Raw genomic sequence first — 18,000 nt, 5'->3', positions numbered from 1 at the left:
TCTTAAATCTAACTACTACAACACACAAAACATTCCAAAATTTGAAGACATAAAAGTAATCACGTATGGCGAAATAGGGAACCACTTTGTCCATAACTGGTACATCTACCCTATGTAGATTCAATTTTTCTGAAATTTTCTGAAAAATCGGTAAAAAAATTAGTTAAGCGTGATTTTTTGAACAGTTTACGGTGTTGTGCCAAAACTTCATTGGGATCGGATGAAAATTGTGAAAATCAGATCCTTGGTTGTAAACAGATCAGGGACGTAAAGGTTAAGTGTGGAAGCTGTTTTGTCTAAAAATTTACAAGGAATCCATGGAGATGTTTTTATTAAAGTACTAGTGGAAAAACTCGATAAAATTCATTACAAATCATCAAGAGAGATTCAGGAAGTTGAGAAAGAATGTTTGTAGGCAACTCTGAAGGACTTTCGTGAGACATCACTAGAAACATTTTTGGATGTGAAACAATCCAGTTCAGAGAACAATGAAATATATTGGATGGATAACGAATAAAAACATTTTAAAGAAGACTATTTTAAAATTTCAGGGATATGGAGCTGATCTTGCAAAACTAATGAAAGCATATTATTTGCTGGATTATTTGAAAAAAGTTTATAAGGAATCTCTTGAGGCATGCCTCGGTAAATTTTTGCAGGTTTTTAAGAGAGGTTCCTGAAAGAACCTTCGACGGATATTTTCGTGGACCACTCAGAAATATTTCTAGAACCAATTTAAATATTTTCACAGGAATTTCTCGCGTAGTATTTGGTGTAAACCACCCAGGTAACCAATAAGCCGTATATTGGGCCAAAATGTTGATTTACGGCTGATTTAATGCCAGTAAGCCGTTAAATAGCACTATATTAGCCGTATATGGGGGATTGGGCCCGATATTCGGCTTATTGTTACCTGGGCAGTACTAAATGTTTTCCAAGGAGAATTACTAATTTTTCAAGAAATTTTCTGAGTGATTTTAACAAATGAAAGGTACTATTGAAAACATGCTGCAGAAATATTTGAATAACAACTAATTGATCACTTAATGGAAGAACTCTTGAGTTAACTGTAGTACGTTTTGAAATTCTTTGACACAAATCTGAAGAAAATGCTTCCACAGTTCGTATAAAATTGAATAATTTAAATTAAAATTTAATCGTATAATGTTGTGCATTGAAAATTTTTGGGATTATTTTCGGAGTTGTTTCAGTTTACTTCTATCTTCTAAGAGAAACAGGATTGAATAATTCCCGTAGGAACTTTTGTGTTAAAAAAAATCTTTCACATAGAATTCCATTAGGATTCAAAATATTCCTGGAATAATTTACGAATAGGATCCAGGCTATATATTTTTTTTTGCTTCCAAATCACTTATTCATCAGTGGAAATAGTCGTATTAAATGTATACCTTGTGTAATGCTTATAGAAAACCACTAAGATTGTAAGCGAATTACTCATATGATCGTTTCCAGATCTTAGCAAGATCTTAGTCAATCTATTGTGAAATAATCAGTCGATTTCTGGCAAGCTCCTTGCCTGTATCCTGAGGAGATGTACACTCCCGTGCAAAAGTTTGGGTTCACCCCCTAAAAAACATACAAAAGTGTTCTGTCCATATCTCTGTGATTACACGTCCAATTGAAACTCTTTAAGCCGCATTCGAAAAGCAAAGAGGTATTCTCACTTCGTATGTATTTTTTCAAAAACATTTTTTGAATTTTGTATACTAATTTTTTACTTAAAGTTGTTACATTTTTCAAAAAACACACAGAAAAATCATATCTAATTTCCTCCGTATTGGATCGATCAAAATTTAAAATCAAAGTGTCATCAGAATCGTAATCTTATATTCTTTGAAGAGACCCCACGAAATTTTGGCGGAAAAATCTGGAAAGTATTCAAAATCAATGAAACAGTGAGTCAAGTCATCGTGCGAAAGTTTGGGTTCACCCCTCAGAAAGATGCAAATCGTGCAAAAGTTTGGGTTCACCTGAGCCGCACGCACATCATTTTTGTCAATATCTCTGCCATTTTTCAACCGATTTTAATAATTTAAAGCTTTTTTGAACGCAAATAATGGCGCGTGCATGATTGGTTTGAGATTTCACAGATTTAAGTAAGTTCAGGTGAACCCAAACTTTTGCACGATACACCATACTGAGGGGTGAACCCAAACTTTTGCACGATGACTTGACTGACTGTTTCATTGGTTTTGAATACTTTCCAGATTTTTCCGCCAAAATTTCGTGGGGTCTCTTCAAACAATATAAGATTACGATTCTAATGAAACTTTGATTTAAAATTTTGGTCGATCCAATGCTGAGGAAATTAGATATGATTTTTCAGTGTTTTTTGAAAAATGTCACAACTTTAAGTGAAAATTTAGTATATAAAATTCAAAAAATGTTTTTAAAAAATACATACGAAGTGAGAATAACTCTTTGCCTTTCGAATGCGGCTTAGAGAGTATCAATTGGATGTGTAATCACAGAGATATGGGCTGAACATTTTTGCATGTTTTAAGGGGGTGAACCCAAACTTATGCACGGGAGTGTATGACAATTTTTAATGAACATAGTGATTCCCTGAAAAGACCTCGAACTTCACATAACCCAACTATCCTATTAACCCTCTAATACTCAAATTTTTATTTTCAATCTAAATATTGTTTTTCGTTATCTAAAATCGTTCTAAACACGTTTTCTACAATAATTTTTAATTATTTTTATTCGCGAATTTTTGGTTTTTGATTTTTATAATTTTTATTTTTGAATATCCCTATATTTTTTCAATTTATCTTGAAGCCACTTCTGGTTGTTTATTTTTGGAAATAAGAGAAATTTAAATTTTTGCGATACTTTTCAAAATATTAAATTTTTAATATGTTTTCGGAGCATATTTTATTTTTCGTGTAACTAACGGAAAAATAGGTTTGATTTTTTTTAATACCACCAGGATCTTCTTCTGTGATAGGTTGGTTGTAGAAAAATAAAATATGTATGATTTTTTTGTATTACACGTTAAATGAGCCCCAGGCCTTTGTGGTTACAAAAAATACAATTTTTCAAACATTTTTCAAAAATACAAAAAAAAATCCAGTCATAAAAAACTTTCCTTATAAGCGTGTTATGAGCCAATGTTTAAGTCAAAAATAACATCATTTTGATTTCCGATAGTTGATAATTGCTATTTACCAATAAATTTAGATACTACAGTCTCCGTTCGATTTCGACAACATGTTCAAAAATGTCATTTTTTTTAAACGAAACATGCCAAAGTCGAACGGTCCTTTTCCGACACAATTTATCGTCACTAATCATCTGAAATTGTTGATAATTAATGCCAAAATCTTGCAAATTTCATAAACCGTATGGTTTAAAAAAAAAACAAATAAGCATAAGTAGTAGTTGCTACTTACTCTGTGAAAACCGTACGATTTTGGCAAGGCGCCAAAACAAATTGAACAAGCACTGTATATACATGAACTACTGTACTTCAACAGTAAATTCTCCATAACTGGATATTGAAGAGATCATCGAGTTAGGGAGGCATCGAGAACACAAATCCAGTGCAACTGCGATCCAAGGGACCGTCGAGGTTGCCATGAAAACCAACTTTTACTATGCTTCTCAAACTCGATATCGAGATACAAAATATCGAGTAAGGGAGAGTTGACTGTATTTAAATATGGAATAACCATGAACAAAAATTCTTCATAGGTAATAATCTAAAAATCCATAGTTTTCAGTGCTTTATTTACAACAAACTACTTATTATTTATGTATACTTTGTTGACGTTTGTAAAGTATTCACCGTTGTAAATTTGAACTAATGTTCCTATAATATTTGTTGAGATATTTTAGAATATGTTTAGATTACAGTAACTCTACTCACAGTCTGATGGATAGAACTATGCGAGCCAATGATCCAGTTGGAGCCAATCGAACATAACAGTATGAGAGAGTGGATTAAGTTACTTTTCCCCATAAACGTTTCCCAGAATGCCAGTTACTCCGTTACTGGCTGATTACTCCGTTTCCTCGAAATGTTAGTGAAATGTCATAACTTTTTACTCAGCATACTCAGCATGTTTAGCAATATGTGTTTAGTCGCGAATGGCCAAATATCTTATCCTTTATTTTAGTTTTCCACCCTGTCACTGAAAACTTTTCTAGCACCCTTTTGCACTGTACTACTTTTCGGGAAGAAAGTTCATTCGGGGGAAAAGCATTCGGGGAAAAGTGTTATTATTATTTATCTTTCTTTAAGTGACTTTTAGCCCAAGGCGAGTATACCACTCAATCGGGGAAAAGTGGCACTATCCTCAAATTGAGGGCAACCTTCCGATTGACACGCGGTTGACCACCGTCAGAAGCTGTGTACGAAAAGCGAGGTTTTTTCACCTCAGTTGTACGAAATACAACAGCTCGACTACTGAAGTGTTAAACAAGAAATTTGTTCCATTCTGATGAAAATCGACAGAATATTGGTATCGAATCAAATAAATAACTGGGGATTTTTTGAAGTTTATAATTCAATATAAAATGTTCATCCAAACGTCACTTGTCCAGCGAGAGCGAGCAATGAGACCGGAAACACGTTTGACATGCAATGAGTAATCGAGTATCGGAAATCCGATAATGCGTGATTATATCATGGATCGCATCACCATTACCATCGCCTTATACAACTAACCCAATATCCTTTCCATGACAATTGTATGGAAATCTTAGCCGGGATAACGCCCATCATCAAGGAAGATGTTCACTGCTTCAACCAAAGAGGTACCAGAGGAGTTCGCAACGAGTGTAAAGAGGCAACGTTCAGAGGTTAGCAGCAGGAATGGGATTGCTCCACTAAAGGTAGATGGACCCATCGACTAATACCAGATGAGTCAGATTGGTATAAAAGACACCATGCGGAAGTGAACTTCCACTTGACGCAGTTTCTGTCAGGACATGGTTGCAACTCAGAATCTCCTGCGTGCCCCAATTGTGCTGGTGTGGAGGAAACAGTGGAGCATGTCGTGTTCGATTGCCCCCGTTTCATTGTTGTGAGAGGTCACATACTCACTACATGCGGAGGGGACACGTCCCCCGACAATATAATTGAGAGAATGTGTGCGGATGCCGAGTGCTAGAATGCAGTAACTACGGCTGTCACTCACATTATGTTAGAATTGCAGCGCCTATGGCGCGCCGACCAAGAGTTGGCTGCAGAGGATTAGCCCTGCCGAGGCTGGCCCCTTGTAACATTATTTAAGTCGGCTAGGAGAAGCAGTTTGCCTAGGTTACTTCTGCTACATGTGTGGTGCTATATGCACAAGCCCCTCCTCGAAGAAATACCGTAAGGTGGTTCCAGGGAGATAAGGGTCTAATGGTCATGTCGATGCACTGTTCACCACTTGAGCTATTCTAAAAGAATTTCTCAAGCACAGCGCATAGGCTGGTTTTAGCGGGTCGTCGTTGGTGCGTCATCTCCGCATTCCCTGAGTTACCTTCTCAGGGGATCTGTTTGCAGATTTCCCCCTTGTAAGAAAACAAAAAAAGCTTTCTTTGCCAAAGTTGCCATTTCGCATTCGTATATCGTGTGGCAGATACGATTATACTCTATGCCCAGGGAAGTCAAGGAAATTTCCATTACGAAAAGATCCTGGACCGACCGGGATTCGAACCCAGACACCTTCAGCATGGCTTTGCTTTGTAGCCGCGGACTCTAACCCCTCGGCTAAGGAAGGCCCCATAATATTTTCTATGATAGTACCGTCATGCGGTGGAATTTCCAACTAACTAATGTGTAACATAATATAACTACCCCTGTTGCAAATCTTTACTGAAGAAAGTATAGTTTTATGTAAAGCTGTTTCTGAGATGTTAGCGTCCAAAGTTTTCCGATTTCACGTTTTTTACCTACTTTAGATTTTTTGAATGGTTTTAATCATGCATTCCTTCGGTAATTCTCACGAGCTTCACCCATAATGGCTTCATGAGCTGCTGTAGATATTCTTACTGATTTCTCTTCAAGAACAATCCAAAGTATTCATTTCTTATGATAGTTCCCAGAATATCAATATCAATACTTCATGAAATTCTTCCTGTTGTCGCTTCGCTGAAGTGATTATTCTAGGACTTCTTCTAATACTGTCATCAAAATTCATTTCAATAAAGTTTCCAAAAAATCTATGGGTTTTTGCTGTAGCCACAGACGCAATTAAACTTGTGGTTAAACGTCTATATTTTCTAGTAACACTTTAGGTCAAGCATTAGCGCTGGTAATTCTTCTTGGAAGAAATACAGTACCGTTAAGTCACCAGTCACCGTGCGGCCTCCATTCACCGTGCACATATACAAAGTCTCGGAAACCAAGACTGACGTGGTGTTACTATCGGACCCATACAGCATACCAGCCAACAACGGGAACTGGGTGGCGGATAGGTCTCAACAGTTAGCAGCTATAGGGACGACAGGACGATACCCAATCCAAGAAGTAGTCTCTAGCTCAAATGACGGTTTTGCGATAGCAAAAATCAACGGCGTGTTCTATTGCAGTTGTTACGCGCCCCCAAGGTGGTCGATTGAGGAATTTTCCCACATGGTCGACAGGATGATAGCCGAACTAGCTAATCGGCAGCCAGTAGTGATAGCTGGCGACTTTAATGCATGGGCAGTGGAGTGGGGTAGCCGCTGCACCAATCAAAGAGGCCAACTATTGCTGGAATCCCTGGCCGCTTTAAATGTAGAGCTGGCAAATGTGGGTACAGTGAGTACCTTCCGCAGAAATGGTGCAGAATCGATTATCGACGTGACGTTTTGTAGTCCTAACCTTTTAGGTACCATGAACTGGCGCGTTGATGACGGTTATACTCATAGCGATCATCAATCGATTCGCTATAGTATAATACCAGGCGGGCGGAAGGCAGCGCGATGTAACTCGATCCAAGGCCGAGGATGGAAAACAGCGCGCTTCGACGGCGAAGTATTCACTGAAGCCCTGAGGCGCGAACGGAACACTCTGGACCTAAACGGTGAAGAGCTAGTTGCTGTGATATCACGAGCGTGTGATGCTTCCATGCCGAGAAAAGCCCCTCCTAGAGAGAACAGGCCGCCGGTGTATTGGTGGTGCGAATCAATTGCAAATCTTCGAGCAATCTGCCTTCGGGCTAGACGAAGAATGCAACGCGCACGCACAGAAGCACAAAGAGAGGAACGCGGTGCAGCATTCAGAGAGGCAAAGTTGGCTCTCAAAAAGGAAATCAAGAGTCGGAAACGGGCATGCTTTGAAAGCCTATGCGAGAGTGCCAATTCTAGTCCATGGGGTGACGCCTACAGAGTGGTAATGGCTAAGACCAAAGGAGCCATAGCGCCCCAAGAGAAATCGCCCGAGTTGCTGCGATCGATAATCGATGTACTTTTCCCGCACCATCCCATAAGCCCATGGCCCCCAGCGCCGTATGCGGCAGATGAAGAAGAAGAAGTGGCGAGAGTGACGAACGAAGAGCTGGCAGAAGTCGTGAAATCATTCGCGTCAAACAAGGCACCGGGACCCGATGGTATCCCGAATGTTGCCTTAAAAGCGGCAGTGAACACGGATCCGGACATGTTCAGAACCACGATGCAACGCTGCATTGATCAAGGAATCTTCCCGGATGTATGGAAGCGACAGAAATTGGTGCTACTACCAAAGGCGGGGAAACCACCAGGTGACCCGTCGGCGTATAGACCTATCTGTCTACTAGATACGACAGGCAAGTTATTGGAGAGGTTGATTCTCAACAGACTAGTACCGTATACGGAGAGTGCGGACGGCCTGTCCAACAACCAGTTTGGATTCAGAAAAGGTAAATCTACTCTGGACGCCATCCAGTCGGTCGTTCAAACAGCTGAGGTGGCAATCGAGCATAAAAGGAGCGGCATCCGTTACTGCGCGGTTGTCACTCTGGATGTGAAGAATGCGTTCAACAGCGCAAGCTGGGAAGCAATAGCACACGCGCTTCACCGCCTCAAGGTACCGGTGCAGTTGTGTAAGCTTCTAGAAAGCTATTTTGATGGTAGGATTCTACTGTATGACACAGAGGAGGGGCAGAAAAGCGTTCGAATTACCGCGGGAGTACCTCAAGGTTCAATCCTGGGCCCGCTGTTATGGAATGCGATGTACGATGACGTACTGAGGCTGCCCCTTCCGACGGGTGTTAAGATTGTTGGCTTCGCCGACGATATCACCCTAGTGGTCTATGGTGAATCGATGGAGGAAGTAGAGTTGACAGCAGCGCACTCTATTTCCCTGGTTGAGGAATGGATGAAGTCTAGGAAACTAGGACTGGCCCGTCACAAGACTGAGGTGGTGGTGGTCAACAACCGCAAGTCCGAGCAACGGGCGCTTATCTCGGTAGGTGATTGCACCATAGAGTCCAAACGATCCCTTAGGCATCTTGGGGTAATGATTGATGACAAGCTGAGCTTCGCTAGCCACGTTGAATATGCCTGTAAAAGGGCATCTACGGCTATAGCGGCGCTTTCGAGGATGATGTCTAACAGCTCTGCTGTAATTGCCAGCAAACGCAAGCTGCTGGCAAGCGTGGCGCTATCCATACTAAGATATGGAGGACCAATCTGGTCAAAAGCGCTTATAACGAGAAGAAACCTAAAGCGGTTGGAAAGCACGTACAGGATAATGTGCTTAAGAGTAGCAAGTGCATACCGGACGGTATCTAAAGAGGCCGTGTGCATCATAGCCGGGATGACGCCCATCGGGCTCATCATCAAGGAAGATGTTCAATGCTTCAACCAAAGGGGTACCAGAGGAGTCCGCGACACGTGTAAAGAGGAAACGCTCAGAAGCTGGCAGCAGGAATGGGATAACTCCACTAAGGGTAGATGGACCCATCGACTAATACCAAATGTGTCAGATTGGTATGGTAGAAGCCATGGGGAAGTGAACTTCCACCTGACGCAGTTTCTGTCAGGACATGGTTGCTATAGACAGTACCTGCATAGGTTCGGGCACTCAGAATCTCCTGCGTGCCCCAATTGTGCTGGTGTAGAGGAAACAGCGGAGCATGTCGTGTTCGATTGCCCCCGTTTCATTGTTGTGAGAGGTCGCATGCTCACTACATGCGGAGGGGACACGTCCCCCGATAATATTATAGAGAGAATGTGTGCGGATGCCGAGTGCTGGAATGCAGTAACTACGGCTGTCACTCACATTATGTTAGAATTGCAGCGTCTATGGCGCGCCGACCAAGAGTTGGCTGCAGAGGATTAGCCCTGCCGAGGCTTATCCCTTGCAACATTGTTTAAGTCGGCTAGGAGAAGCAGTTTGCCTAGGCTACTTCTGCTACACGTGTTGTGCTATATGCACTGGTCCCTTCCCGAAGAAATACCGTAAGGTGGTTCCGGGGAGATGAGGGTCTGAGTCCAAGGGTCATGTCGATGCACTGTTCACCACTTGAGCAATTCTAAATGAATTGCTCATGCACAGTGCATAGGCTGGTTTTAGCGGGTCGTCGTTGGTGCGTCATCCCCGCATTCCCTGAGTTATCTTCTCAGGGGATCTGTTTGCAGATTTCCCCCTTGTAAAAAACAAAAAAAAAATATACAAATTCCTACAGAATATCCATACAATTTTCACAAATTATTTTTTTGTCAGCAAAATAAGATAAAACTGATGAAATGATGTAGTTTTTGTCACAAAGCATTTTGAAAAACCTAGTTTATGTAGTGAAAATCATGTGAATTCTGTTTGATAATAAGATTTTTCAACACTCTTAGTAGAAACACCAAAAAATCACATTTTTCATTTTAACGATAGAGTATGGTTTTTTTCAAAATTTCAACAAGATTTCATTGTGGATACTATTAATAAGATGTATTTCATCGTATGAGCAATGAGATTTCATGCAAATTAGAATTTTATATTGTGTTTCAGTTGAAACCCAAATGCACGGTGAATGGATCCCTCTCAGTATGTATGGTTCCTATTACCGTGCATAAGTGTAAAAGGCATGAAATTATTCGGTAATATTAGATTTATTGTTATATCGTCATTAAACTACTTCATATTTAGTTTTTGAGTGAATATGGAATGATTTGGACAATACAGTCAAACCTCCTATAACGATTTTAATGAAAAAATAATTATTTAGCCAATTTTTAAACTTTTTATGGATTTTATTGTAAATGAAGATTTGAACAGTCTTAAAAATGAGTGCGCTCACTATTAGCAACATAGTTGCTCCATCAACAACGTTTCTTCAAGAAACAAAATTAAATCATGACGAAATCCATACGCACGGTGAATGGTGCACTAGTGTGCACGGTAAATGGTGACATAGAACGGTACGAGGCGACCTTAACATGAAATTTCAAAAATAATTTTTGAGTAATTTTTAGTTATGCATCACTAGTTTTAGATTTTTCCCTGAATTATTATATAATTGTACGCTACGTAGTGGTATTCTAATACGCTTCAAATTATTTGGAAAAGTTATATAATTTTTTGAAGTGCAAATTTTTCTTAAATGCACGGTGAATGGTCGCTTGACGGTACTTGTTTATTCCAAAAACTGAGCGAGGGATTCCTGTCAGAAATGTCTCCGAGAGCTCTTCGAAAATATCCTTCAAAAGATTCTTCCTGTAACTCATTAACACCTGCAAGAATTTACCGGGGAATGCCTCAAGCGATTCCTCATTAACTTTTTCTAAATAATCCAATAAAATCACTTTCATTATTTTTTCAAGGCCATTTTCATATCTCTGGAATTCTAAAATTGTCTACTAAAAGGTTTTTTTCGTAATCCATCCAGCATGAGCATGAGCAACCAATTTGCTTTATTTTTTCACAACATACTCTCATCAAACTAATGTTTTGGAAAGGGAGTAACCGAGCATGAGAAACATTCTGTAGCTCGAGGTATCATCAGGTTATTACTACGCAAATTCCCAAGAAATTTCGGAATATCTTCTGAAGCAGAAGATCAATGTTCAAAACGGATACAGATTCTCAAAATCGAAGATTTGTTTGAAAATTTATGAAAAAATGTTTTTTTTTTTGCGAAACAAAAATTTTATGGCGATTTAAATAGTTTTGCGTGGTATGGGTAATCAAACTAAAGGTAATTTTATGATCATCGAAGCAAATAAACATCTGGGGACTTCTTGAAATTTCTAAAATAAATCTATATAAATGTTCATTCAAACGAGAATGGCATTTGGTAGCGGCACTTTTTGTCAAGCTGACAGTATCTTACTACAATTTTACAATTTTGTGGATCATGTACAAATTTAGTCACGCTCCGAGAAAAAGTGTGACAAACTTTACAAAATTTTCAAAAAGCGTGACAAATGAGGAGAGGAGGGCGATAATGCCCAAATTTAGCGTGACATAAATCATATGTCATCTCTTGCCAGTGCTTGTGATTTTTTACTCACCCGACTGTAAATATAGTGACTGTAGTTTACATTTATAAAACTTTTGTTTTTCATCGTTCACTAATAGCAAATTATTTATTAAATAGCAAACGCAACAATTATGTCATTAGTAAACATCCAATTGAACATTAGTAGTGTTAAGAGGGATGACAATCCAAATAGGGAAAAGTGTTAAAACAATCTTGCTGTTAATTTCGGAATGAGTGTCAAAACAGCAATTTTTAAAGGGGACAACAAAACACGCGTACAAGTACCGATACCTTCATCGTTACCATAACCATTGCTATCGTAATCTTCACCTACACAGGCAAACCAGTGTAGGGTATGAAGATGCATCGAGTGTGGACGGGCATCTAAACATGGAACGAGTTCAATATTACAAAATATCGATAGAAAAAAATAGAGACCCAATCCCTAATTTGTATTTTTTTTAAGGGCAATACCAACCTTTATTGGCTGAAGATGGCCTGCTCTGTTTCTGTGCGGTTGCATCCCTGTTTCCAGCTGAAAAAAGACAGAAAAGAACACCCGTCAGTCCATAATCTTAAACATTCTAAGCAAACATCTCATCAATTGGACGTCTATTTTGGAAGCACGTGTTGTTGAAACACATCTTCAATCCCCCTCATATATCCCCTAATGAAGATTGATTTTGGGATGAAAAGGAGCCAACGGTGTGACGGAACGCTGTCGTTTTGACATGAGACGGTGGTGATTTGTGTGTGAGTGGGTGGAGCACAGGTTCAAAAGCTGGGACTTCACGAGAGTTCAGCACCTCAAACAATGACCAAATAATGAATGAATGAAACACAGCACGATGCACGATGATTCAACACCCAATCCCCAAAATTTGGCGTCACACAATGGTCCAAATTTTGAAAGTCGTGGCAAAAAACGCATTCATTTTTTTATAATAATAAGTTTTTTGAAACATGAATAAAAGTTGGTAATTATCCAGAAATTTTTTTTCGCAAATTTCACATTAATTAGTCTATTTAATCCAATTGCAAAGTATTTGTAATATTTAGTTTCACGGTAGATATTCAATTTAATAGGGTTAACGACAGATAAAAATATATTTGCATCTTGGTGAATCCAGGTAAAAACTAGTTATCGACCAAAAACTTATGCTGCACGAGTTATAGTGAAGATTTTACAGCAAAATTTAAGGTTTTAACAGGCGTTTAATTTTCAACTAAAATCATATTTAGAAATTGGATTCTTGACAATTTTTTAGAAAACTGGACCTTCGTGCGTCTGCCGATGTAAAGTTTAAAAGTAGTCGTGATCGATTGACAAAGTATGCAAGACGTTAGTATATGACGGAAACAACGCATGAGAGAAGAGAGCGACTTTTTGATGGCAGGCGAATTAGTGACAGCTTAGGACGGGCGGGTTTCTTAGACGAGCCCACCCCACGCTTCAAGCCAGATAAGGCAGGTGTGTCAACAGAGGTGGATCCATCACCTTGACTTTTGGCTCGACGCGTCACGCTGCAGGTTGAATAGCACCAGGAAGTTTCGAGATACGGTTTAATTGAGATTATATGGAGGTACGGATATACCTGTGAAGATTCAGAAGACAACTTGAGGTGAAAATACCTAATCAGACAGCAGCTCGAACTGTAAACTTGATAGATTCACCAGCAGTGACCACTATTAATAATTTATTCCAATGTTTCAAGATTGGAAATTCTATGTAATTCTATGCTCTTAAGACAAAGTATTTTTGTTATTAAGTGGATACATACAGAATTCACACAATGTAATTTTTGAAAGTTAAATTTTGATCTAGCATGAGCCCTAGATACTTAACTTCATCCAATTTATTAGAACATTTCTCATCGTGACAACATGTCTACTTAAAGGTTTCAAATAAAGTGCTTTTGGATTATGTGGGAATATTGTATGTTGAGTTTTGGAAGCATTAGGATAAATCTTCCATTTTTGCAAGTACAGTCGTCGCTTGTTATAACGACATCGCAAGGGACCGTCGTAATAGAGAAAAATCGTTATAGAGAATAGTTATAACTCTGAAATACTATGCAAGGTACTGAAAAATGTCGCTATAGAGAGCTTTTGTCGCTATAAAAGTTGTCGTTATAACGAGCTTCGACTGTATAAAGAAAAATAATCAAACTTTTTTGTAATCTACTACACATGACACTCCGTCCTTTGGCGGAGAGGCTTCATCCAAACAAGAAGTCCTAACCAATTGACTAGAGTCGGTTAAGACCAAATTGAGTGGTAAGCTTCACAATTGCAGGCTGTAGCTAATAATACTATCTTAAATATGTAGAATTGTCTATCATATGGAAATACTGCTGATAAGGTTAGGCATAGCCTCGAGTTGTATCCAACCCTGAAATATCTTCCAGCTTTCTCACTAAAACCGGTTAATTCTAACATCTTTAGCTGACAACATAGAGCCGTAGACAACTTCGGTATTCATCGTATCTCTAGCACCTGCACGATCACTCGTTATGATTTACAACCTCCAACGGCTTGGTGTCGCATTTGTGCGTGGGATGAGTGAGCTGACATCAGTTCGCTTCCCTTTTGTTAGCGATACGGCGTTTGATACAGAGCGAACCAGCCACGATCGCGCCAATGACCAAAACAGGGGAGCTGTGTCCCATTGAGATATATTGCATCTCGAATGGTGGCGCCAGCCAGCAATGCAGCAGCAGCAGCATCATAATCAGCCGCTGCAATGAACATTACTGTCAATTTAACGAGCCGTGCGACCGTGCGATCGTGTCGTGATCATAAGCGTACCCCGCCGTCCAACGTCTGCTAGTTGGTCGGTCAACCCAAACTGGACCTCAACCTGAAAGGGGGTCGTCGTAAATCAGCTGGTGAACGCGCAACCCGGTTGAGCTTTTGTTGAACTCAGGAGCTATTACGAAACGATCAGTTGACATAGCTAGACTCGAGGGTTTCTGAACAACTTTTATACCCACATAGGCTCATGAAAATATATTCTGGCCTTCAGACCTACAAGCGTAACCTGATGTCTTTTGGAGAATTTAGAGCAAGCCTCATACCCTTACGGTCTCCTTTATTCTACCAAGATTTGAATACAACGATTACTTAATGCCATTTAAGAACAACTTGGAGTACTAACAGATCATCACATCAACAAGCGTAATAAGTGACTTTTCAGATACTTACTGTTTGGGACTAAGGCTTGTACATCTACCCTGAATTACAACCCCGAACGAATGGAATCGGTACATCTTCAAAAGAACACTACAATCCCTTCTACCACCCAAGACAGTCCCAAAGCAAAATGGGAGAGTCGTTCATGTGCATAGGGAAAAAGAGATGGTGATCGATGTTAAGATTGTACCAAATTTAGTGTCTTTCAAGCCCCATGACAAACGGAGCTTAAATGTACAATATTTAGAAAGTTGTCAATGTATGTAAATTATGCCTCCAAATTAAGTGGAAATTGTGAAGTTCAATAAATAAAGTTCAGTGTTAAGGGATGAAGGAAGATCTACAGGGAATTTGGTGTCTACTATAATAACCCCCCCTTTGGAAAGGATTCTTCCCTGGGCATGAACTCAAAAATACATGTTGGGGTTCGGGCGAAAGGAGCTCCCCGACACTTACGAATAAGGATAAAGTTCGACCGGGGTTTGAGTGCAATGACCAGAATCAGTGATCTCTCGAATTTTTATAGGCTTATAATAATAATGAAATAATAAGCTAGGATAAAGGGATAAAATATGATTTCTAAATCATGAATTGGTTGAGTCACGACTTCGACAAATCGTGATTTTTGGAGTCATAATCATGATTCTTTAATAAGCGTAATATCTAGAGTGATAACACTAGGCGGTGAGCTTTGCATCAACTCATTTGTATCGTTCACCCGTAACACAATGTATGAGCATTGATGACCGTACAATTCGTAGTTGCTACTTCGTGATCGACAAGAATCATCGAAACCAACAGATGTAGCTCGGGAGTAGTATACCATCTTCAATGTACATTTTCGAGGACTCTGAAAATAGTAATGTCAATAATGGCACTGGCCACGTCCTTACGGTCATCAAATATAAATGTGTTACTACTAGCATGAAACGAGCTCACCAGTTGGTAATCCATCCTCTACTGAACACTTACAATCGCATTGTCAACACGTATATGCAGGCATATATAATAACTTCGATGGCGCGCGAACTGAACTGAAAAAAAAGATCACTCCGAGCGCGCGAAAAATGAATCGGACTGCTTGGGCCTTCGCAAAGCACTCTGGATCACTCATACCACAACTGTAACACACAAAATGTAAACAAGATTCTGACTGCTATTCTTGAAGGTATACACTAGCGTAGGGCGATTTTGTTTTGTTTTTTTTTTTTTATGTTCGGAAAATCGATGTTATCATACCGATTAATCGATGTTCGGAATATCTAAAATCGGGTGAATAGATTTTCTTCATTCGATTTTTTGATTCGATTCAGTTTGTTCAAATTGTTGAATATTTCTTAATGAGTTGACGAAAAAGAAACCAAATTTTGAATCAGTTATGAATTATGAAAAATGGGGTTTTGGCATTTCAATATTTATTCAATTGAAAGATGTTAAAATCAAATGCAAATGCATTTAGTTTCATTTTGACATAAATTTAATTCAAATTCGATTCGAATTGATTCAAAAGATTCGATTAAATCGGTGATCCGATTTAGCAGCTTACATGTGAATCAATGGAGTAACATCGATGTTGCAGAAAAATTTTCCCAACGCCAGGGCAAAACCCCATTTGAGTTTTGGAAGACTAGTTCGAAATTTGGAGTTACGCAAGTTTAAATTTTTAACTAGATGTTTTCTTAGTACGGCTATATCTCATAAACTATTGTGTATACCTCAATACAATCTTTGGGCGAAATGTTATTCATACCAAAACGCACATCTCTCGTGGACATGTCGTAGCAGTATTCTATTTTTTTTCGATCCCTCTTCTTGTTTTGGTCATATTAACACTTCAGTGTTCGTGCTCTTGTATTTCGCACACAAACAGGTGCACGACCTCCGCTCTTCGAACACAACATCAGTGCAGTGCTTGAAGTGTTAATATGACCAAAACAAGAAGAAATTTCGAATTTAGCTTACCAACACGTTCAGCAGAGTTGCTTGTGTTGGTAAGGAATATATTTTTGTGGAAGACAGCTGTACTTAAATATTAACAATTTAGGAATTATGAACAAAAATTACCATTTTTCGGAGTTTTCGTTCCAAACCACTACGAAAAAACGAAAACACCGCTCTAGCATGTTCACATAAGTTGTGTTTTTTTGTTTAAATAGCATTTCGTCCGAAAATGGCATTGAGAAATTCCCAATAATTTGTGAGATATAACCGTTTAAGCAAAAATCCAGTCGAAAAACTAAAAAGGTCATAACTCGAAATTTTGAACTAATCTATCAAATCCCAAATAGAGCTTTGTTAGTAAAGGTGTGTACTTTCAGGATCTCATGACAGAATTTTGTTTACATTCGATGACCTCGAGAATTTTGCACTGTGTAATCCAACACGAATAAGGCGGCATCCAAAAATTACGTAAATGGACGCTGCCTAAGTGGTAATGTGGTTGAGTATGTGGCTCTCAATCAGAAGATTCTTGGTTTTATTCCTGCTCCAGCATTTTATTTTATTTTATTCGGGATTACCAACATAACTATTAATAGTTCATACATATATGTGTGAGTTATTATTCCAAGCATTTCAACCATTGATTTGAGCAATGAGCTACAAAAATATGATGCGTAACGGCAATCTGATTCACGTTATGATGAGTTCAAATGATGGTGTACTTTCTTCATAGGATGAAAATACATTGACTGGAATCATGATATCATGAGTCATAATCATGATTTAGAGGTTCTGATTTCTAGCCGTGCAACCGATAAGCAGAACATTTTTAACAAAAATCGATCACATATCAACATAATCTGTAACACCTCGATTTACTTTTCAATTGCTATTATTCGAATAAGTTTGGAGACCTAGTTAAGACCAAACTAGGCTTTTATAACAGAATGACTTAAGTAAGCTGCTCTAACAACCTTCAACATACAAATATAACTGGGTGGAAGAGACGAAGAAATCTCACTGAACTTTGTTAAGGGACCTATGTAACAATGGAAAATTCTCTCCTCTCTTGCTCTCTATCGTTTGTAACAGTGCAATACCAAAGCTTTTGGAAAGTTTTCGAAATCGAAGGACAATGTCCTTGGCAAGCGTTTCATTCAAAAATAAGCAACATAAAAAGTTAATGTAGCTCAGTTATTGATTATAGAGAAAGCAAACAAAGGAAGCCTCTCAATGTTAGTTTAGTCCTTTTGAAAAGTTATGCGAAAACCACGAAACAGCAGGTAAACTATTGAATATTTTTTCTATATATATATATATATATATATATATATATATATATATATATATATATATATATATATATATATATATATATATATATATAAAACTCCGATCAGTAAAATTAACTTTACTAAACTTTCCTTGTGTTGGAAATCCTTGATAAACGATATTTTATTTTAATTAATAT

The 18,000-nt window shown here is 38.6% G+C and overlaps 1 protein-coding gene across 24 annotated transcripts in view; it reads right to left on the bottom strand.

The window, feature by feature from the left end:
* Nucleotides 1–18,000, bottom strand: part of LOC5568502 (ensconsin) — a 458,662-nt gene that overhangs the window by 66,844 nt on the left and 373,818 nt on the right. For 20 of the 24 annotated variants that reach the window (XM_021849239.1, XM_021849238.1, XM_021849237.1 and 17 more), the window contains 2 exons: nt 11,875–11,931; nt 11,688–11,780 (listed from right to left, as the gene is read on the bottom strand). In XM_021849239.1, the coding sequence (XP_021704931.1) occupies nt 11,688–11,780; nt 11,875–11,931 (150 nt within the window). The remainder of the gene's footprint in view (nt 1–11,687; nt 11,781–11,874; nt 11,932–18,000) is intronic. The other 4 variants (XM_021849242.1, XM_021849243.1, XM_021849226.1 and 1 more) reach the window with 1 other exon arrangement.

Source organism: Aedes aegypti, chromosome 3 (genome assembly GCF_002204515.2).
Source record: "Aedes aegypti strain LVP_AGWG chromosome 3, AaegL5.0 Primary Assembly, whole genome shotgun sequence".
NCBI classification, from domain to species: Eukaryota; Metazoa; Arthropoda; class Insecta; order Diptera; family Culicidae; genus Aedes; species Aedes aegypti.
The sequence above is the reverse complement of the archived record's forward strand: the minus strand, read 5'-3'. Positions and strand labels throughout refer to the sequence as shown.